The 22,597-nt window shown below is 53.5% G+C and overlaps 5 protein-coding genes across 5 annotated transcripts; 2 read left to right on the forward strand and 3 right to left on the reverse strand.

Annotated features, from left to right (window-relative positions):
• Nucleotides 1–130: 130 nt before the first annotated feature.
• HD553DRAFT_318710 (WD40-repeat-containing domain protein) lies at nt 131–2,046 on the reverse strand. The gene is made up of 7 exons (XM_046180918.1): nt 1,894–2,046; nt 1,607–1,771; nt 1,065–1,471; nt 814–917; nt 566–721; nt 378–486; nt 131–294 (listed from the first exon to the last, which is right to left on the reverse strand). The coding sequence occupies exons 1-7, from the start codon at nt 1,938–1,940 to the stop codon at nt 257–259; spliced, it is 1,026 nt and encodes a 341-aa protein (XP_046033349.1). The 5' UTR covers nt 1,941–2,046; the 3' UTR covers nt 131–256.
• Nucleotides 2,047–2,260: 214 nt separating this feature from the next.
• HD553DRAFT_318711 (putative signal sequence binding protein) lies at nt 2,261–8,081 on the forward strand. The gene is made up of 15 exons (XM_046180919.1): nt 2,261–2,459; nt 2,582–2,855; nt 2,989–3,538; nt 3,641–3,918; nt 3,989–4,355; nt 4,430–4,670; nt 4,739–5,710; nt 5,772–5,870; nt 5,948–5,955; nt 6,018–6,360; nt 6,422–6,872; nt 6,933–7,024; nt 7,089–7,525; nt 7,599–7,789; nt 7,860–8,081. Exons 1-15 carry the CDS (start codon nt 2,313–2,315, stop codon nt 7,895–7,897), a joined length of 4,488 nt encoding a protein of 1,495 aa, XP_046033350.1. The 5' UTR covers nt 2,261–2,312; the 3' UTR covers nt 7,898–8,081.
• A 50-nt stretch (nt 8,082–8,131) lies between these two features.
• HD553DRAFT_352684 (uncharacterized protein) lies at nt 8,132–9,051 on the reverse strand (the record flags this gene model as incomplete). The annotated part of the gene is made up of 2 exons (XM_046183712.1): nt 8,132–8,209; nt 8,293–9,051. The coding sequence occupies 2 exons, from the start codon at nt 9,049–9,051 to the stop codon at nt 8,132–8,134; spliced, it is 837 nt and encodes a 278-aa protein (XP_046033351.1).
• An 867-nt stretch (nt 9,052–9,918) lies between these two features.
• HD553DRAFT_318713 (uncharacterized protein) lies at nt 9,919–12,463 on the forward strand. Its single transcript, XM_046180920.1, has 7 exons — nt 9,919–10,030; nt 10,094–10,156; nt 10,234–10,478; nt 10,565–10,637; nt 10,719–10,945; nt 11,037–11,406; nt 11,477–12,463. The coding sequence occupies exons 1-7, from the start codon at nt 9,952–9,954 to the stop codon at nt 12,454–12,456; spliced, it is 2,037 nt and encodes a 678-aa protein (XP_046033352.1). The 5' UTR covers nt 9,919–9,951; the 3' UTR covers nt 12,457–12,463.
• On the reverse strand, nt 12,464–15,385 carry HD553DRAFT_318717 (dynein intermediate chain). Its single transcript, XM_046180921.1, has 10 exons — nt 15,103–15,385; nt 14,803–15,035; nt 14,645–14,726; nt 14,337–14,562; nt 14,120–14,264; nt 13,949–14,048; nt 13,769–13,891; nt 13,448–13,705; nt 12,885–13,379; nt 12,464–12,821 (listed from the first exon to the last, which is right to left on the reverse strand). Exons 1-10 carry the CDS (start codon nt 15,229–15,231, stop codon nt 12,579–12,581), a joined length of 2,034 nt encoding a protein of 677 aa, XP_046033353.1. The 5' UTR covers nt 15,232–15,385; the 3' UTR covers nt 12,464–12,578.
• Between the last annotated feature and the right edge of the window lie 7,212 nt (nt 15,386–22,597).

Raw genomic sequence — 22,597 nt, forward strand, 5'->3', positions numbered from 1 at the left:
CCACCGGTGCTTCGTCACGCTTCGGAATCTCGAGCATTCCTTGCTTACGTCAGCAAGCGAGTGACTACCGAATCCATTCGATAGATTGTCAACAGCTCGTGCCCACTCCCGGAACCCGTGATTCCCGGTACCCTGAGAACTCCCTGAGATATATGCGAAAAAGATGCCAATGGATATACAACTCGATGTGTCGTGACCCTCATTGTTATTACAGTCTGATCATCTTCATTTGCCCGATCTGTGGCTAATGCTTCTATCATTCTTTCTTGCTCTCCCATACCTTGATCGTCCCATCTATGCAAGAACAAAACGTTCCAAAACATTTCGGATCAGCTGCTGATCTTAATGCAATTTCTGTGGTAGACACAGTCACTCACCCGCGCTCGCCGTCAACATCTCGTCCGCTCTCGTCGGATGATGTTCGATCCAGGTGATCACCTTTTCATGTACCTTTCTCGGTTCCTGATCCGGTGTTACCGTTTTTGCCTAACAAAATCGCGATCACAATCAAGATCAGCTATGACGATCTAGCGAGAAAAGACCTCGAGAAGACCGCCCAACTCACGCTGACGATATCCCAAACCCACAAGCCGCCCTTCTCATCGCCTGCCAAGACGCTCCGTTCGCCGTACCCGAAAGCGACTTTGGAGCGGTAAGACGTGTTCTCAAATGTCGCCCTTGAGGGTGTCGGGTTGTCCGGCCCGCCGAATGTGTTCAGCATCTGGATTTTGAGATTTGGATATGGCGTGATATCAGCATTGCTAGTGAGGGAACATCAAGAGATGATAACGATTCGGAGATGACGTGGCTCACCTGCCCGTTTGACCGGTCCATGAGCCGGACTTTTGAGTCGAGGGAAGCGACGAGTATCGTCTCTCTCGGTGTTGTTGGGGAGAGGACTATGCTTGTCACCGGTGCTGTTTCGTGTTCATCGTGGTTCGAATAATGGCCGGTCATCGTGATTACGTTCGGGATTTCAGACGATATCGTCAGTATAATATGACGGTTTCTCGACCGAGATCAATAAGAAGCTAAGGAGAGACAGGGAAGGAAGCCGGACTCACCCGCGATGACATCCTCCACCATTTTGCCCATCCTGACATCATACGTCCTCACCGTCCCATCCACGCCCCCAACCACGACCTGCCCCAAACCTCCCCCTCCTTCCGCTGAGGACAGAGGCGGGACCTCTATACTCGTCACGCTATCTCTCCCCTCTTGTAACGTCTGTATAGGAGCCCGGTTCTGTGATCTCACGTCCCAGATCATCACCTTCGAATCGAACGACCCGCTGAGGATCACGCTGGATCCGGAATTTCTGACTCCGGGTTGGACGGACCCGGAGAATCGGACGGTGTTGATTCGACCGTAGTGGCCAGAGAATTTACGGAGGATGTGGCCGGTGGGGACGTCCCAGAGGTAGAGGTCTTTTTCTTGGCCGCATGAGGTGAAGGTGGCGTTATCTGGTGCGCTACGGGCGTAGGTAGTTATGGGTGTGGTGGTATAGGAAGAAGCAGCTCAGCGTCAACCTCTATACCTGCGTCTAAATCTTGCCGTTACCCGTGACGATCGCTTCGTTGCGAAAGCACTGATAGCTCGGACTCACATATCAAGCCCCAGTACCTCCATCCTACTCCCCTCATAGCCTTTCACCAGCGCGCCCGTCACGGGGTTCCATAACCTGATCGTCTTGTCCGATCCTCCAGAGAGACAGTATTTGTAGGTGTGGTTGTAGCGGACTGTATTTACTGGACCTGTATGGCCATGGAGTCTGCGATACGACGCGACCAGTACAATGGGGGAGTAGAGAAGAAAGAGCAAGCAGAGCGTCGGTGTCCAGGCAAGTCAGCCGTGACGATAAGCTAGAGGACCAGATGGGCGAGAGGGACGAACGTATGGCGGAGTTGATCCGGGTAAGTGATCTTGTCGGCAGCAGACATGATCGACCTGTCCGTCCGTGTTTAACCGCCGACGATCCCAGACTACTCGTGCCGTGTATGAAGTGAGGTCAGAGCAAGTGATACTTGTGATATACCTTATACCTTGATAGCCTTGGATAGAGACTGCTAGGAATCAACGAAAGTGAACGACCCAGGTCGACCCCCGAGGTGGAGGTCACGGTGAATCGTCACTTCTTCCACTTGTTTGCGCGTCGCCCCCCCTCTGCCCCCTCGGCCATGACCTACCTACTACTCCTGGGTGTCCCTTTCAACGATCAATCACTCTATCATCTCTTTCACCTCTCTATTCTTCACCAAGGAGCTAGACCTCGAAGCATCAGTATTTGGTCCTACTCCAGGACTCTGTCCACCATGCACTGGCAACGCCCGTCCTTCCTGGCGCTCCTCGTCGGGTTGCTCAGTCTCGCCGCCTCCTTCGTCATCGCCGCCGACCCCAAAGTGAGCGTGACACGGTTCAAGAATGTCCCCAGCAAGATCGAGTATTTCGAGGATACGACGGTGAGTCCCTGGTTGGCCTTCTCAGGTTAATACCTTGAGAAAGTGATCACGTGCGAGATGCAGGGAGCAGGAGCTGACCTCAAATAAACCTCCATGATTTTGAACCCCTTGACACGGCACAGACCGTAATGCTCCTAGACCCAGCAACACACACCCTCCACATTTCCTCTGACGAAGGCTCGACCTTCCATCCAGCCCCCAATATCCCCCCTGGGTCAGTCCACAAGCTCGTCATCCACCCATTTGGGCACAACATGGCATTCGCGCTGGGAAAGGGGGAGGAACATTGGGTGTCTTATGATAGAGGGGAGAGTTGGTTGAAGTGGTCACTGGGAGTTGAGGGGAGGGCGGCGAGCTTGGGAGGAGATACGTTGGGGTTCCATGCGGAGAAGAGCGGTGAGTCTACAATTCTGCTGTCGAGGCTGGTGGAGACAATGATCGCGCAAGAATACGGTGGTGGTGAACGGATCCGCTGATATCTATGTAACCCTTTCTTTTCTACCCGCATCTCTATCGTGCCCGACTTTAGACTGGATCCTCTTCCAAGCCCGAGCATGTGAAGATACCGGCTCGGGACCCTGGGGGACCGGTCAGACCTGCTGGGACGAGACCTATTACACGACCACCGCCTTCCGGACCCCACCTACCTTGCTCCTCTCACAAACATCTTCCTGTCTCTTCGCCCGGTCCACCCGCGAGTTTTCACTCGACAACAAGAACGTCCCGCAAGAGAGGGTCTTTTGTATAGCTTTTGACGGGTCTCAAAAGGGGAAACAAGGAGGAGGATATCATTCGGTCAAAGAGAGCAGATTGTTCAAATCAGACGACTGGTTCGAAGAGGAGGTCAAGCTCGTAGACCTAGGGATCGGGAGACGAGCTCAAGGCGTGGTCGGTCTGGGAGTGGCGAGTCGGTACATGGTCGTCGCGCTCAAAGTGCTCGAGGCGGGAGCAACTGGCAAGGTAGCGGGAAGAGCAGGGGCTCCGGGTGGGGATCCCATGCACCTGTATACGAGCACGGATGGGGAGAAGTGGAACTTGGCACGGTTCCCGCACTCGGCCATGCCAAATCTGCGTGAAAAGTGAGTTGGCTCTTTCGATTTCTACACTCTGAAGTGTGTCGCTGGATGATTATTGACGGTCGAATCACAAATCGCATCGTCTACCTCGTTTCCCTCCGTCAGCGCCTACACGATCGTCCAATCCACTACCCACTCGCTCGCCATCGACGTCCTCACCGACCCCCTGAACAATATCGGTAGCCTCTTCCTCTCCGACGCTGAGGGGATCTATTTCGTCGAAGCGCTCTCAAATACCAACAGGAACGATATGGGTTTCGTCGATTTCGAGGCGCTGGTCGGGTTGGAGGGAATCGGATTGGCCAATGTGGTTAGGAACGCACAGGAGGTCTTGTTGGGCAGGGAGGAGAAGAAAATTAGGAGTCTGATGACCTATGATGATGGTGAGTACTGTGCAACAACATGGTTGCGGCTTGGGGAACGAGTTGGCTGACTGCTGAGTTACGCCTTTAGGGAGCTCGTGGAACGCGATCAAACCGCCTGCGACTCGAGCCGACGGTTCTGAATGGGATTGCGATACCTCCGACTTATCCGCTTGTTCCTTGCACCTCTGGTCCGTTTCCCAACCGCACAACTATGGCAAGATCTTTTCCTCGTCCGCCCCCGGTTTCGTCATGGCCGTTGGCAACGTCGGCGATAGCTTGGGAACGTACGAAGAAGGGGACACGTTCATCTCGTCCGACGCTGGGTTGACCTGGAGGGTAGCTCAGGAGAACGCGCACAAGTATGAGTTTGGAGATCAGGGAGCGATCTTGGTCATGATCGATGACGAGGACAAGACGGACCATGTGCATTATTCGTACGATTTCGGCAAGACTTGGTACGTCCGCGGGGTCGACTTGATCTTAAGGTCCTGGTCTACTTTTGCTGACGATACTTTGTCGGTCTCCTCAGGGTCCAGCTCGACCTCGGTGTCAATCTGCGTGCTATCGTCCTGACCACCATCCCGGATTCTACCTCGCAAAAGTTCCTCTTGTTCGGGATGCTTTCAAGAGAAGACGCCGACGCGGACGGACGATACGCGACCGTCTTTCTCGACTTTTTGCCATTGCAGAACAGGAAGTGCACCGAAAAAGACATGGAGCGGTGGTATGCTCGGCCGCAAGAGGATAAGCAGTGCCTCTTGGGACACAAGGTGAGTTGCTTGATATCATACTAGGAAAGTGACCAAAGACCAATCTCACTTTATATCAATCCGGATAGCAATGGTACAAACGAAGAAAGCCCGACGCACATTGCTATGTCGGAAACAAGTTCAACGAGGAAAAGGGTCACGAAGAGGATTGCACTTGCGACGATTCCGATTTCCAATGCGACTTCAACTACATCCTTTCGGACGGCGAATGCGTAATGAAGGGGCTCGAACCGATCCCTGCTGGAGAGTGTACGAAGCCGGGGCAGCAATACAAGGGATCGAGCGGCTACCGAAAGATTCCTGGAGATACATGCACTGGTGGGCTGAAAAAGGACGACCCTATCAAGAAGGACTGTTCGCTTGCTCAGCCCGACAATGGTGAACCTTCGCATCAGACGCACGCATTCACCTCGCCCATCAGACAGCACCACTATTTCCCGGAATCAACGACAATGCTCATCCAGCTCGAGGATAATACCGTCTGGCAGTCCAGTAATGAGGGCTTCAACTGGAAGGAACTTCTGCCGGACAGCAAGATCCTGTCCATCTCCATGCACGCGTTCGCAAACGATCGAGCGTATCTCATCACCGATTCGAGGAAGGTCCACTATACGACCGATTCCGGGCAGAGCTGGAACTATATCAATGCTCCCGCGGATCCCAACCCGTTCGGTATCGCCATGCTTGACTTCCACCCTACACGCGGAGATTGGATGATCTATACTGGATCTAGCGACTGCAAGGATACACTGAGTACCAAGTGTCGGGCCATCGCGTACTACACCACCAACAATGGTAGGCGATGGGACAAGATTGACGAATACGTCAGGCAATGTTCGTGGGCCAGGGACGAGCGTCTCAAGGTCGACGAAAAGGAGATTATCTGCGAATCCTACCGGGATAAGAAGGGGTCGCAACGTTCGGCCGACTACAACCCGATGCAGCTCGTCGCTGGCAAGAACTTTTACGGTCAAAAGACTGTCCTTTTCGATTCCGTCGTCGGGTTCGCGACGTTTTCAGAATTCATGATCGTCGCCGAGGTGGGTCGTCACACGAACATTCACCGCCAGGATCTCACCGCTGACAGGACGGTCATTCCAGTTCGTCGAGTCTCAGGGCACGCTGAATCTCCAAGTTTCCCTAGACGGGTTCCACTTCACTCCTGGCCAATTCCCGCCGAATATGAAGATTGACAACAGGGTAAGCTCGAATTTCGGAGACGATTTTAACGTTTGCATAAGCTCATTTCGCTTTGACCCAATCTCACCTTGATACAGGCCTACACGTGAGATACAAAGCAAAAGCGGAAACCTCTTTTTGCCCCGGCTAACCCAATTGACTTCGCAGTATTCTGGAGAGTTCGACTGACGCGGTGTTCCTACATGTCACAATGAGCGATCGAGAGGGCAAGGAATGGGGTAGCATCTTCAAGTCCAACTCGAACGGCACATATTACAATGTCGCCCTGGAGTATGTCAATCGTGACCGTCGAGGATATACCGATTTTGAAAAGATGATCGGTCTCGATGGCATCGCTGTGGTCAACATTGTCGCCAATCCGGACGATGCTGCTATTTCCGGCAAAAAAGAATTGCAAACCCGCATCACCCACAATGACGGTTCGACGTGGAAACCTTTGACTCCTCCGGCTAGAGACTCGCTAAACCAACCCTACGACTGTCAAGACACCGTAAGTCGCCGGGTCGACCCATCTGAGAGCGAGAACGCCGATGCTGACTTCGCTACCACAGTATTGCGGTCTTCATATCCACGGCTACACCGAGCGACGTGATGCCAAGGCCACCTACAGTAGTCCCTCTGTGGCCGGCTTCATGATTGCTGTCGGCAATGTTGGTGAATCGTTGTTGCCATACGATGACAGTGACGTTTTCCTTACGCGAGATGGAGGCAAGTCGTGGGAAGAGGTTCACAAGGACGCTCACTTGTGGGAATACGGTGACTCGGGCTCTATTATAGTGCTGGTCAACGACGAGGAAGCCACAGATCACGTTGTGTACAGCACGGACGAAGGTTTAACATGGCGCGAGTATTCCTTCAACGACAACCTGAGGGTGGAGAGCATCTTGACGGTGCCCACCGAGACGAGCCGCAAGTTTGTCTTGCTGGCGAAGCGACCCAACGACAATGAAGCCAAGAGCATAGTCGTCCACCTCGACTTCAGTCGCATAACGCAGCGCAAATGTCAGTAACTCAAACCTGATCTATTTACGTGGTTTACTTACTGACGGGGCTGTTCGGTAGGTGTCCTGAGTATCGAGGACCCGCTTCACGACGATATAGAGGTGTGGAGCCCGGCGGAGAGTCGAGACGAGCAGTGTTTGTTCGGCAGACAGGTGAGCCGGAGCACAAATGACGCGAGCAGACTCATTTGCTCACATCGCTACCACCGTTCCGTAGGTTCAATACTATCGACGGATTCGTGACCGTCAATGCTACGTCGGCGAGACTTTGAGGCAAACTCGCGAGGTCGTACGAAATTGCACCTGCACGCCGAACGATTTCGAGTGCGAGTTCAACTATCGACGAAACGATAGGGGTGACTGTGTCCTTATCGAGGGCGCTCAGCCTCGTACGACGGGAGAAATGGAGGAGCAGTGTACAGGATGGGAGCCATACTGGTACGAACGGACCGCCTACCGAAAGATTCCGTACAGCTCGTGCGAGGGCGAGGGAGACGTCCGGCTGGACCGAGGCAAGCGTCACAATTGTCCCGGTCTCATTGGAGGCGGCGGAGGACGAGGGTTCTGGTTCTGGTTGTTCCTCTTGATCATCCCATTTGCAATCGCGGCTATCGCCGGATGGTTCTTCCTTCAGACCGGTGGTCGACAGTCTGGGTGAGTTTCGAGAGTGTGAACGCGCTGTAGTGGATTTCGGATCGATTGCTAACAACCATGTGGATCGATGCAGAACTATCCGCTTGGGCGAACATCGTGCCTTTGGAGGTAGTTCCGGCGGTCTGTCTACGCTGGCTTCGATACCGTTCTTCCTGATCGGCGTCGCCTCCACCGGATGGGCTTGGGCGACCGAAAAGTTCCCTGCGCTTGACAACCTGTTCAGCGGCGGCCGTCCTTACCGGCACGTACCAATAGACGATGACGGTCAGTCTGCCCGCAATATACTGCGATAATGTCTGCGCATCTAACCTTTCTGTTCTCGTCGACTCTGCAGCCGAAATCCTGAACGCTTACGACGACGATGACGACTAGTTAGATGCGAACGAACTCTCACACCCTTTTTGTATATAGTTGCATAGGTAGGAACGCATGACAAATTGACAAGATGTACAACAGCGATAACAAGCATTAGATGCGTAAGATCTCCCAGCACGTCTATTCTACTCCAAGCACGTTACAATACTACGTGAACCCGTATATTCCTTTTATGACCCTGTCGAGCCGTTCGTATCGCCTTCGTGTTGATATTTCTTGTTTGTATCTTTATTATTTCTTGGCCGGTCCCCTGAATGCCGGGCTTCGAACAGCAGCATCGAGGTGTTTCTTGAAAGTCTGGTCGTAATACTAAGACGAACCCCAAAAAAAGATTCGATTTTGAATCAGCTTCCAGTCCTTTTCTACCAAGCCAACCGCGAAAAGGGTCTCACCTTGGCCAACTTTCTCGGATCATCCCCAGTAGCCTCGGCCACGCTATCCCAGTCCATCTTGGTCGTCGGCACGTGTTTCAACATTTCGACCAAGATGGCGCCCCTGTTCTCCGGGGTCGCTTCGAACTTTCCTCCTGCTCCGGCACCTCCGTTGGGCTTTTCCGACTTGACCGGGCTCTTCCGAGGAGAAGAGACCTTGCTGACCTTCGCAACCTTGGACGGCGAGCTGGACCCACCAGCAGCGGCACCTCCGGCCTTCCTCTTGCCCGGGGACTTGGTCACTTTGGGTTTCACGTCCTCTTCTTCGGCCTCGGAAGCGGGGGCGGGGACGTACTCGCCGCCGTCTTCCTCGGAAGCGGGGGAAGAGGGAGTAGGGGATTGAGCACGGGGAGGAGGGGTTCGAGGTTGTTGAGTTTCGGCGGCGGGTTTGGCTTGAGCGGCATCGTCGTCGTTGCCGGCGTCGGCATCGTTGTCGCTGGTAGTGTCAGCCCCGTTATCATTACCCTCGGTCTGGGCTTCCGGAACAGGGGTGGTAGTTTCCGCTCCTACATCCTTACTCTTCTCCCTCTCTACCTCGATGGTTTCTCCATTACCATTCTCGTCCCCGTCCTCCTCTCCTTCGCCCTGACCCTGACCTTGATCGTCGACCTGCATATCGACCTGAGGCTGAGGCTTCTCTTTGATCTCGGGTTCTTGGGAGTTGAGATCGTCAGAGTAGTTGGTCGACTTGGAAGTAGCGGTACGTTTAGGTCGAGGCATTTTTTTGGGGAAAAAGCTTCTTTGTGGGTGGTTGAGAGAGGTAGTCGGGTAGAGGCAGTTGATGTGGTTGAGGTTGAAGCTGAGGTCGAAGTGCGTCACAGGAGGTGAGGTTGCGAGCGATTCGAAGGTAGTTTGAAGTCGATGCAAAGTAGTAGTGTTCAAGGATGCTTCTTGGCTCCTCTCGAAACGGATACAGGCCGACTGTTTATATGCTTCTCAAGACCCCTTCCTCCTTCTCCCAGATCGACGATCTTCTTTGTTCGTCTTCATCCTCTATTCTTCGCTTTCTCACGCCCGACTGCGTTCAAATGGCTCCACAACATGACTTGTACGCCTTGTCCTCCTAAGATGACTGAGTATTTTCGATGATTCTCAGAGAAGCTTGAATTCTGGGGTGTTAATGAGTCGGTTGAACGGATCGGCAAGAGACAAGGATCGTCGCGAACAAGAAGAAACACTTGGGTCCATCCTTTTGTGTTTTGGATGAGAAGCTGTGACATCTTCATAGGTCAAACACCGACAAGCTCGCTCCCGAAATTTAATGGGATGATATGTAAGCTGGTGTAGCGGGTGTAATCAGATCGATATACGTCACGCAGGATTTCATGGGACGAAGGTTGCTGTTTCAAGTTGAATCGACTTTGAAACTTCGAGCTAAAGACCTTTCTCTTTGTGTGTCACGTGATTCTGGAAGAGACACGTCATCCTTCCGGTCCGGTGGATCTCCTTGCCGTGTCCCGGCCCGGGGATGGTGAGGACTGAAACTCGCCGACCAATTCACCGAAAGCAAGAGATCGAGCGAATATGAGAGAGAGATCTAGACAGACCAGCAACTTGGAGTCGACCTTGGACATCTCTTGCGATAATCAAAGCTCTAGCACTGACGATCAAAAAATAAAGATGGTCCTCCTCGCAGCAAACGGTTTCCTGAACAACCCCTTCACCACCAAGTCGGACGTCGAAGCGGGCCTGGTCTCCCGTGAGCTCTCTCTGTGCCTCCGCACCTGTTCACTCGGTTGCTGACGAGTATCCTCTCTTGTAGTCCTCGATCCTCTTGCTCCTCACACTTCCCCTGGAGGAGCTTTGATCACATTAGGCTCGTCGGGTGAGTCGGATCACTCTACCTGCCTTGTTACAACGATCCCGCGAACCTGACCAGGATGCTAACCGACACGGCAACAGGGACGCATTACGACCTCCGAGCATGTCAACTCGAAGCCTTCTCCCGTCCCCTCTGGGGTCTCGTCTCACTCATCGCCGGAGGCGGGAAATACTCGAGGACTTCCACTTGGTCTCGAGGTTTGGCCTCCGGTACAGACCCCAAAAGCCCAGAGTACTGGGGAGAGAGCAAGGGGAAGGATCAGAGGATGGTGGAGATGAGCGCGATTGGTTATGCTTTGAGTTTGGGCGGCAAGGAGTTTCTCGAGGTGAGTTTCGAACTCCTGAGCGATGGTACGGCTAGCTTTGGTCATTCTGAAAGCTGAAGGGATGGTCCTGTGGGGTTTTGATGTAGCCCTTGAACGAGGGGGAGAGGGAGAATGTTGCTGCTTGGTTGGGAGCTATCAATGATAAACAGATGCCCGACAGTAAGCCCCGCCGATCTCGTTGCTATCCTTTCTACAATCTCGTCATTCTAATAAAGACCCTCGATTTCATTCCTTCTTCAGCCAACTGGCTCTGGTTCCGAGTATTCGCCAACCTAGCCCTCCGCCAGATATCCCCGGAAAAGCATTACAATCCCTCCCGCCTTCAAGCCGATCTGGATCACCTGGATACGTTCCAGCTTAGGGGTGAGGAGAGCGGGTGGAGCAGGGACGGACCGGAGGGTGTCAGGCAGTTGGATTATTATTCGGGAAGTTTCGCTATACAGTTTGCGCAGATGGTTTATTCTAGGGTGAGCATTCCAGCTTGGCTGTCTTTTCAGGCTTCTAGACTATCGTGCCAAGCACCGTCGTTGATATCCTTTCGAATCGGGAAAATTTCAGATCGCCAACGACACAGACGCCGAACGATGTGCCAACTACCGCCGTCGAGCTCTCCGCTACGTCCTGGACTTTATCTACTACTTCGACCCTTCGGGTCGCTGCATCCCCTTTGGCAGGTCGATGATCTACCGGTTCGCCGTCATCTCCACCTTGTCCGTCTTGCCGTTCGCATTTCCCTGCGACGGTAGTGGTTCGGACAAAGGCGACTTGCCTGCAAATTTCCCATTGAAGTGGGGGCATGTCAAGGGGATGGTACTCAGGCATTTGAGGTGGTGGAGCAAGCAAGAGGATATTTTCAAGAGCGATGGGACGTTGAACATCGGGTATTGTTATGAGAACATGACGATGACCGAGAATTACAATGGGTTCGGTGAGTCCAGTCTGGGGACGATGGATTGGGGCCTATACTGAAAACGTGGTGCTGTAATGCGGCCCTATAGGCTCGCCTTACTGGTGCACCAAGGCATTCGCCTGTCTCTCTGTCCCAGAGACCCATCCCTTCTGGACCTCCGATGAACTCGACTGGCCTGAAGACCTCTTCCCATCCGTCCAACCCCTCGAAGACCCTTTACACATCATGGTCCGTGTCCCTCCCTCCTCGCCTAAACTCGCTACGCACACCTACCTACTCTCTTCCGGCCAAGCCTGTCATTACGCCTTGAAAGCCGCCGAGAGCAAGTACGGCAGGTTCTCCTACTCGTCCGCGTTTGGGTATTCCTGCCCGACGGGAGCGTTCGGATTGGAGCAGCAAGCGGCGGATTCAATGTTGGCGCTGTGTGACGATCCCGAGGACGAAGGGTTTGGACAGGGAGAAAGATGGCGAGTCAGGAGGGTCGCTGGAGGTGCCGAGCTTGTCAAGCACGGCGAGGGGCAAGGACAAGTTCACCTGCACTCGACCTGGCGTCCTTGGCCTGATGTCGAGGTCGAGACATGGTTGTTCCCACCTACCGATGAAGCTCCTTGTTGGTACCTACGAGTTCATCGGATCAAGACCGCACGTCGACTTCGATCGTCGGAAGGGAGCTGGCCGATCTATGGACAAGGGCCGGATGGGCGCGCCCTTGTTCAAGTGTTCAGTGGGGAGAGGAGCGAGGGCGGGCTGGAAGAGGCTGGGGTAGTCCGAGCAGAGACGTCGGCCGGGATCAGTGGGGCGGCCGAGCTGCCCTTGACCGGTGACTCGAAGCCTGAAAGCAGCCGGTACGGTCAGATCATACAGGCAGACGCCAACTCGAACCTAGTCTTCTCTAGAAGCGTGTTGCCATCGCTGCGAGGCTCGCTCGAGGCAGGCTCCGAGACGTGGTTCGCAACGGGCATCTTTGGGTTACCAGTCAAGGTCGGCGAGGACAAGGTACACGATGCGTGGAAGGCGGAATGGGAGAAGCGTCCGATCGTTCCTGACTTTATTGCGAAGCGTGTATGAGCGAGATCACACCTTGTATGCATTTCTCTCATCATGAACGTCTCGCCTTCGTAAAAATCGATTACAAGAACTCAAGAGCTCGTCATTATTCGTAAAAGGTTCATTATTGAGCGTCGATCCTTTCATGATCGTCCGTCTCGTCCTTGAAGAGGTTGCGATGTCAAAGCGCTCGTCTGCATAATCGTCTGGACCGTCTTTTGCATATCGGCCCATTCTGTGTCTCGGGGGACGGCCGCCTCGCCCACATCGTAGACGTAGAGGTGGCCATCGCTCGAGCCGAGCGCGACCTTTTTGCCGTCTTTGCGATCCCAGGCTAGCTTGTTGATGGCCTTGCCGGGACCCACAGCGACCGTAGATGTCGGTGCCTGCGCTCAGAATCAGCGAATCAGTCGCGAAGCTTTCCAAATGTGAGGACAGGCTTTACTCACCTCGACGTCGTTGTTGAGGTTCCACAGGTCAAACTTGCCCGTCCCGTCAACCGTACCAAACACGGCAGGATGTTTCGGATGCCATTTGGCGTCAAACACATAGTCGCTAGACTCTTCGAACGAATAGAGCGGTGCGATGGTCGACGGTCCGCTATTCATCATTGTCACACCCCCTGAAGCCTTGTTGCCCGCCTTGGCTCGCCACAGCTTGACCGTCCAGTCGACGCTCGTCGTCAGGAACAGGTCAGAAAAGTCCACAGCCCCATGCAATGGGTGAAAGTCGAGGCTGGTAACAGGGCCGGTGTGACCGCGGTAACTGTCCCGGTGGTTGAGACCAGCCTTGGCTCCGGCTCGGTCGTAGCGATTCGCTTGGTAGACCCCGCCCTCCTCAGTTCCGACAAAGAATGTGCTCGTCTCGTTGTCCGGAAAGTCCATGCAGGTAACCGCAATCTCATTGGTCTTATGATGACCCTGATGGATCAGTTCGAGGGATTCCTAGGCGGTCCGGGAGAGGGCAGCGTCAACGTCATTAACTGTTGATCACCACGAACCTCGCCACTCACCTGCGGCTGAGCCATGACTTCGGGCAGCCAACTGCAGACGGTCCCGTCGGTACCGCTCGTCATGATATGATGAGCGTTTTGCGTCCCGACCACCTTCATCGAGTAGACAGGATATGTGTGCCCACCGGCAGCCAACGGGGTCTTGGCAACTGGTAACTGTTTGGCTCGAGTATCCCACAGCAGAATTTGTCCTGCATACGTGCCTCCACAGATGAGGTTAGGGTGGAAGGGAGAGAAGGTCAAGGACAGAACGTCCGACTGTCACCGAGGGAAGATGAGATCAGCAGCCCTCTCACGCTTGTCATGTTGGATCAGACTCACCTGCGAATGAAAGAGGAACTCAGGTCTATCCGCCAGATGAAGATTCCATACAGCTACCAGCCCATCCGGATCGTTCACAGCTTTCGGGTTCTTGTTATAAGCCGCTGCGCTCAGCTCGGGAAACTGTGTATCATAGTCGGGTCAGTCAGAGCCCCATGTCTGGACAATCTGTTGACTCGCCTTTGATGACCAGTCCACAGCGGTGATCGAACGGTTGCTCGTCCATCGTTCATGATAGAAATCACAAACCAGCCGGATCCGCTGAGCGTCCTCGGCATCACTGTGATCATATAGGCGACGGTCAACCTCAATGTAAACTGGAAAAAGAATCTGCGGACGGGATCAGCTCACTCGATCTCCCCAAAGCCGATCGTATAGTCCTTTGTATAGTCATAAGCATCGTTCAAAGCCCTCTGCATGACCTTGCCCGAGTCTTCCAGAAACCTTGCAAACTCGGGCGCGGACAGCAAGTTGGCCTTTTCCGCCTCGGACAGCTCTACAGTTCGACGAGAACACGCATCAGTGATGGATCCATTGATACGTCATTTGCCTGAACACTCGAGCTTACCGACGACCTTTTGTTCATCTAATCGTTTAGCTTCCTCCTCGGCCCGGATCTCTTTCTCTAGCTTCTCCCTCTCGAGCTCAAACTCGGCTTCCAGGCGTTTCCTCAACTCGTCCTCGGTCTCCCTGCCGCTCTGCCTGTCTCGTCTATCTGGGTCGGCTTCCGTATCAGAGGGGTAGTCGTCGAGCGGTTGTGTTTGGATACCTCGAGAGTAGGTGATGTAGGTCGGCTACGGTAGAGTGAGAAAGGGAGGTCTGTTGATTGAGCTGATAGTTCGAGCGGAATGTGTCAGGGTGAGGTCAGGAGCTTACCTTGGTATTGACTTCGTACAGCTCGGTTTGAGCGTCCACCATCTCGATGTCCTGAGCTGGGGTGTACCTCCCATCTTGTTCGCTATGGAGCGCGCAACAAAGGTGATCGTTAAGCCCTGCCTACCTCAATCTCGTCTCAAAACCACTTGGGAACCCACCTAAACTCGCTCTGGCTGGACCGAGTCGCCTGCTCACCAGACTCTCCCGTCCCTACGCTCACCGAATTTCTCAAGCTGGGTAGCACCGACGGTCTAGAAACACCCTGAGGAATCCTGGACGTTGAAGCTGTACCGCTGAGAGAAGATGGTGGTCGTGATCCGCCCACAGGCTTGTCGCCTAGCAGAGATGTGACCAGGTCATCGACCTCTTGTTTCCGACCACCAAGCGGTGTCTGACGGACCAGCACGTTGATCCAAGTCAATAACTACTCCGTAAGTTCCAATCGCTGAGAGACTTACGGGTCCTCTCGATGGCGTCTTTTGCGGCTGATTGGCAGCGGCCATCCTCTCGTCCCTCGCCCGCTTCATCTCTGCCAACTTGGCCTTTTTCTCCTCGAGCACCTTTCTTCGTTCTTCCGCCGCTGACATGGTGAACGGTAATGTGTCTATATCGTCGTGGGACAATAGCTAGGGTCGATCGAGTGACCTGACAGCGAGTTTACCGATGCAATCGCCCCCGGAGATGGTCTGAACCTCTTGTCGAGTAGATCGATTGATCAACACGACATCCTTGCATATGACCATCAACACAGCGGGGCGAGGGGCCCGTTTAGACGTTACGCGCGGTCCGTTTGATGCCCGTTTAGAAATGACTTTTTTCCAGCCCTCTCCGCAAATTTCAGCAATTTTCATGTCGCGAACTAAACCCCGTTTGGGGTCCGTTTAGGGCTTATCAAAAGTCAAGCTTACGTCAGCCTTGTTTGGGGCCTAACCGGGCATGTATTCGACCTGTTCTACATTCATGTAAGACCAACTATGTTCATACGTTCATACCTCTCACTTTACCACTTGTACCAAATCCTAGTAATCGACCTACAAAGGTACTCTAAACCCACCTCAAACTGACAACAATGAGCGGCTTTAGACACAACGCTCCAAGGTGGGATCAACAGTACCCGTTGTCACTTGGGTTGGACGAGATATTGAAACGAGTGGTACGCTAGATGGTCGTCAAACGGGCCTCTCTGAACCCCCACTGATTACCAGCATCAGCCAAAGCGAAAATTTGGCAAGTGCTACTGTACCAAATGTGGACCGGGCGGCGTCGCTATCTTAGGACGGACTTATTACGCCCATTCAGTGGCCGAATGGACCCTGATTGACAACCGGGAATTTGCCAGGCAGAGAGATCTGGATCGACTCGCCGCAGCGACTCACCCCCCTCCAGCTCCCCCTGAGCCAGAAGAGCCAGAAATGCGGCCTATTACACCCCAATCAGAGGGTGTTGATACACCGTTTGAAGCACCAGCAGAAATGTCCCTGGGTGATCATCTTCGGGCCTTCAATGACTTCCCCGAGAACATCAATCCTGATGTGGAACGGTCCTCAAATGACCATCGAACGAACCAAACCGGCCCAGCACTGCACACAGCTCCTGGTCTACACGACATGATCGACATCTGGCCGAACGATATTCCTCAGTGCTTGCAAGACAGCCCCCTTAGTCAGCCTTTATCAGGTCTGATTAGCGACCAACAAACGGCCGATTTGCCTTTTGTCGAAAGGTTCATCTACACGGTATCGCTTACGCTGGAGGCTGTCGGCGTACCTAGGGATAAAGCAGAATACGCCCTCAAAGCCATGATTTGTGTGGCCAATATGACACTGTTAAAGGCCCGAAGAGACTTCACCGACGAGCAGATCATCGACGACTCGCCCGCACAAACTCTCAAAACAGTCCGCAAGCGAATGGGCATCGATCTGTCTACAATCGCCCATCCTGTTTGCCCAAACAAGGACTGTCAAGCAGTGCTGTATGAAATTACCACGATGTCGACTGCCGCTGGGGCTTTGCAGGGGGTAGAGAAGTGCCCGAAGTGCGGCCTAGACTGGGCCCAACCGGGCTCAACTAGAGGACCATCTACCCCTGCAGTATTTCCGACACTTCCCCTCACCAGCGAGATTGAGAGACTGCTAGCATACCCAGGGGTAGAAGAACTGGCCTTTAACTGGCGTGAAAGGCACGAGGTCGACACCCAACTGGCTAAACATGATTACCCCGACCTGAAAATCTACCGGGACCAGACGGATGGCTCATATTTACATTCACTGCTCGATCCTGACGGGAACAGGGTGGATCAGGGCCCGTTTGAAGGGGTAAAAGAGATATTTGTGAATCTGTCTCTCGACTGGCTCAACATCAACTCGTCATCGCATGGACCTGGATATTCTGTCGGCCCAATCCTACTCCAAATGGGCAATCTTCCGCAGTCAATGAGGGGGCTTCAGGCCATGGTTATGTGTTGCGGTTTGACTCCAGGTAAGCTTTGTTGATCGCTAGCGATTCGTGTACATTGGGTTTAAACGTACTCTTAACAGGCCCGAAAGAACCCAGTAAAATGACCCTTTGGCAATTCATGCTTCCGATCATCATGCAACTTCGTCGGACTTGGGAAAAGCCAGTTTTGATCAGGACGCCAAAGCACCCAGACGGGGTCTTATGTCGCATTTATCTGGCCACAATCAGTTGTGATAGGCCAGCCTTCACGTCGCTCGCTGGGTTTACCGGACAGATGTCGAAGGATCACATTTGTACGCGATGCACCCTTACTGAGGATGGTTTTGCGGCCAATCAAGGTGCGTTTGATCCTCGTTCCAGTTTCACATGTATCGCTGACGGCTGTTCCAGTTGGGGAGCCTAGAGATTCGGTCAAACAGGCTCGTGATTTTCTAGAGAGTGAAACCCGAGTCGCAGCGGCGGTCGAAGAGGCCCGTTTAGAGCACGAAGAACGCCAAAGAAATCTTCAAATCTTGTTTGACGCAGGTCGGGAAACACACAGGTCTCAACCGCGCGAGTTAGGGGCCCGAATACCCCCCGCTCATCGCCCCATGCCTTTCAGCAGGCTAGCTGCACAACGTGTAGCCAATCTACCTCAAAACAGGCCTTCACCGGGCCACTTGAGCGCCCTGTATCTGCTCCCCTACGTGGCGACTGCAGTTGCTGGCGTTTTCGATGCCATGCACAACATCCTCTTGGGCGTGAACAAGACTCTTTGGCGATCATGCGTTGTTCAGGGCGAATACAAGACCGACAAAGGCCCGGTTGAGTCTGGAAATCGATCGGCATCGGAAACTGAGACTGATGATGTGGAGTCAAATGGAGAGGGCTCTACACGTGGTTCGCAAGGCCTGTTTGGGCCCCGTCCCCCCCGCGTTGCTACCCTACGACTGGATGATCGAGTCGGTGATAAACCATTGACTCTGACAGCCCATCAGTTGTCTTTGATCAAAGATACAATCGGCACTGTGAGTGGAGCTTTAAAGGACCGTTTAATGTGCGTTTATGCTGAGTTTCAATACATCTGCACAGGTGATTACGCCTAGCAATCGATCTGTCTTCCCACGTCTGCCATCGACATTTTCGGACCTCAAAGGGGGGTCAATGTCGGCCGTTCAGTGGCGGTGCTTCATGGAGTTTTATGTCCCATTGATTCTCCCCGAAATTGCCCTCTTATCCCGCTCGAACGAGGCCCGAAACACCACCAATAGGGGAAAGTCAAATACTCGGATCACCCCAGAAGAGGTCGAGATGCTGCTTCTACTATCGGGCATCAATCTGGTCTTAATCAGGCCCGAAATCAGTGAGATACAGCTGCAAGAAGCGGAGAAGTTGATCAAGCGCTTGGTACCTCTGGCCCTTAAGATCCGACCGGGCCTTAGAGCCACCCGTAACCTACACCAGTTAATACACATTATAGACGACATCAGGGCGCATGGGCCTATCTACTCGCACTGGTGTATGTGTGGCGAGCGATGCGGCAAGTGCATCAAGAATGGCAACACCAACAAAAAGACCCTCGAAATTACTGCAATCAATGCCCGTTTAAAGGCCAGTACAGCCGGTCTCATACAATCAGTCCTGTCACGCTACACAGAACATCCAGAAGATCAAGAAGCGGTACTCAAACTGGCCTCGTTCCAGTCAGGTTTCCTAAAGAACGACCAGGCTCGTGGGTCATCTGCTTCAGAGCTCTATGCCGAGATGCAAGCCGACGCAGCCCAAGTAGAAGCTGGCGTTTATCGGTCCCTGAACGGCCGACTTCTTGGTCCACTGAAGGTTACTCCAGCACCGCTGTCCTATCTTGAACCCAACCTGCGTCCTATCGTACTCCAAACTCTCATGAACAGTGAACAAAATGACGGGAATGTTACTTACGCCTTCCGTGAACGAGGGGCTGAAGTACCTCAAGGGGAAGACTTGGACAACACCTATTTCATCCAACGAATGGTCAAGAAACATGCCCGATTGGACACCCATTACAAAGGCTTCAATACGTGGAATTTGAAGGCTGATCCTACAATTGCCAACTTGGAGTCGTTCAGGGATCGAATGGCCATTTATCAGCCCTCTCGCAACGTACTTTACTGTACCTATGACTCGCCATCCTTGATATTGCTGGATAACATCCTTACGGTGAAGGCTGCCACAAACGGGGGTCAATCGCGGGAGTTTGTACTGCTTCTAGGCCGTAGAAGCATTGCTTACAGGGGAGAGACCGAGCACGTCTACTCAGATCAGTCAGTATCAATCGACCAATCACTCTCACAGCTTCGTGTTAACCACCCTCTTATGTAGCCCCAATCTGGGTGTACAAATGTGGGAACCCAACCAGTTCGAAGAGGAGCCTTGTTGTTGGGAACTGAACACACACACTCTCACTGCCTTGAGACCCGTCACCTTGCGATCGATGCGGGCCAATCCAACCCTGAATGACCCCCGTTTAGTATGGGCTAGTATTCCTTGCACTAGGGTCTGACTTGATCCGACTTGATCGAGCCAGTGAAAAGACTTTCTCATCAAACAGGCCGTCTTGTTGTTCGTTTGGGTACCGTTTGAGGCCTTCTAGTTAATCATGATAAATCGATTCGGAATCGCTTACGAGCTTAGTATCTTATAGCAGATAAGTGATCGCTTCTCAGGTGAGCGCTCAAAACGTCTGAACGGACATCGAACGCTCATTAATCGGACCCCAAAGACTTCTATATATGCTACAAACAGATATTGATACATGTCGTAAAGAACTCGTAAAAAGACACAGCACCTTGTAAGTTAACATTATAAAACGGGCTCTAAACCCGCCTCTATTGCCTGCGTTGGCCCCCATATCGTCGTGAGAAAAGACGTCGTATACTTACTTGGTCGTGAAAAAAGGCCGTAACGTAAGTCGAACACAAGAAAAAACACGTCGTCGTATCGCCGCTGACTCGGCCCGTTTAGTGTCAGTTCAGACCCCACTGCTCGCACGAACCTCAAGTGCAGGTGACGCCGGTATCCTCCTTGTAGAATTGGATGGCGGCGGCCTTGAGCTCGAACGAGTTTAAAGTGGCCCCAACCGGGCTCTGATAGACCCCGATCGTGTCCCGAATGGCGACGTTCGCGCCCTCCTCGAGCCACTCGTCGAGACTCTTCATCGCGGCGTCGTTCGCAGACGGTATCGGATCGGGGTATATACGGGCCCAAAGTTCGGGCTTCTGGGTCTGGATCTTCGTCCGAACGTCCTGGCGAATCATCGACCGGTAAATCACCCACAGCCTCGGGTCGCTCTCGTTGGGGACGTTTGAGTCGTTGGCCGAAGGGGGCGCCAAGTCGTCCCGTTTGAGGTCCGTTATGGGCCAGAAGCGTCGGGGACCACACCAACGGTTGCGCCAGGTCGCTTGCTTCCCCTCTTGAGTCACTGCGAACTCCCGGTCGATCACACTGGCCGCTTTGATAGCCTGATGCAGGTAGTTGATGGTGTGTTTGATGGGGGTTGACGAGGCAGAGTATCGAACGAGAGGAAGAGGAAGAGATAATGTTATCGAGTAAGTACTCAAACACAATCGGTATCTTAACGGGGTCTGAACAGGCTGGAACATACCTCGTCGGACATCCAACTCGGCCAAACGACCTCCCAAGCCTTCTCGGCCTTCTCCTTACCGAGTACGATCCGCCGGTACGTTTGCCACGCGTCGACCCCGATATCCTCGGCCTCTTGATCCCCGTTTGCGGGCCGTTCCATGTCGGGAACCCCGGGGTACCTCGCGTCGAGCCCTGGCTCGTCGGCCTTGTAGAACGACGGTGCGAAGCACCTCTGCCTTAAGTACCTATAAACGGCCCTTTTTTGACAGTCATGGAGGATCGATTTCCCCCACATCTTCTCTCGGTCGGCGCAGGTCTATACGGAGATGAAGAAGGATCTTAGAAAACAGAAACGGGCATCAAACAGGGGTTAAACGGGACTGACTTTCAACGATTGACGGTCCGACCACGTCACCCTCGACTCTCCACCGGCCGCAGAGTCCTGGGGGGCTCGACCGGCCTTGGTCCGAATCGTCTCCGCGTACTTATAGATAGCGGTGACTATCGTATCCCGTCCAGGGACCGGTTGATCCCCGTTGAACTCCTCCCAATCGTTCTTGACGTTGGCCACGCAGGCGTCGATGAAGGGTGCCCATTCCCTGTTTTGATACACGTTAGTTGAGTCCGTTTGGAGTGCGTTTAGGGACTCACGGCTTCTTCACGTTCTTCCAGTCAGGGCGCCAAAACGTCACCTTCCCTTCCGGTCGAGTGATCTTGACGGTCTGTCGACCGTCGCCGCGAGGAACGGGGAAGACAGCGGGGTCTAAACCGTCGTTTTTCCACTCCGGGTGGGTGCCGGTTAACTTCGTCTTCATCCCGACGAGAAGCTTCACCGTGTGGTGAGCGTGTGCCTGCAAAACGAGGGTTAAACGGGGTCTAAACGTATGCATCACAAGCAAGAATAGGCTTACTTCCAGAACCTTGTTCCTCCCGGCCTTCTCCTTCTTCTTCGGCGACGACGACGACGAAGCACCAACGGGCCCCGATTGGGCGTTGGTCGGGGTCGAGGCGCGGGCGCTGCCGGTGATGTCCCGAACGAGTTTGGCGAACTCAGGGTTGCCGTAAAGAAGCTGGAGGACACCAGCAGCGTTCATCTCCCCAACGAGTGGCTTCGAGGCCTGTTCGACGGCCGATTCCGCCTTGTCCTCGCAGTCGTCGACTCGCTTGCGGAGCCTCTCGATCTCCTCGTAGCGCTCGTCGAGCTCACCAAACAGGGCCTGAACGCCCACCAAAGTCCCCTGAATCTCCCCCAACCCAGCCGCAACGACTCCGAGAACAGGAAGCGTCTGCTTCAACGTCGACACCAACTCCTTCGTCTGCAACTTCTCAACCTCCCTCCCTTCGGCCATCAAACCGACCGCATCAGACACCTTCTCGACCAACTTGTTGACGGACCTTAGGCTCTTGTCGAACCGGGTCTTGGCGGCGGCGAGGTCGGCAGGCTTCTCGTAGGGGGTGGAACGGGTGTTAAACTGTCAAGATGGGTGTGACCGTGGATCACGATCAGTAAGCAGTCAAACAGAACGATCTCATAGGCTCACGAGGTCCTTGATGGTAGTCTTAGGCTATAGACAGAAACAAACATCAAACGGGGATTGTTCAGGCTCGATAACACCTTCCGAGAAGCCCAAAACAACAACATCGAGAACTTACGGCGGCAGGCATCTTGAGAGGTCGTAAAAAAAGATAGTAACGTTAAGGGGGTCGTAAGGGGGTTCGTATGGGCTAGTAAGAGGTTCGTAAAGACTTTGTTTGATGTTTTATAGACAAATAACGATTTCGAGTAGTATGTAGTAAGTTGTAAGTCGATTCGAGCTTCTCGGTCGAGTATGAGGGGGGAGGGGCGACGCGTACGGGGGTGCGGATACAAATAATCGAGAACAATAAGACCGTGTT

Source organism: Filobasidium floriforme (assembly GCF_021052385.1).
Source record: "Filobasidium floriforme strain CBS 6241 chromosome Unknown HD553scaffold_25, whole genome shotgun sequence".
NCBI classification, from domain to species: domain Eukaryota; kingdom Fungi; phylum Basidiomycota; class Tremellomycetes; order Filobasidiales; family Filobasidiaceae; genus Filobasidium; species Filobasidium floriforme.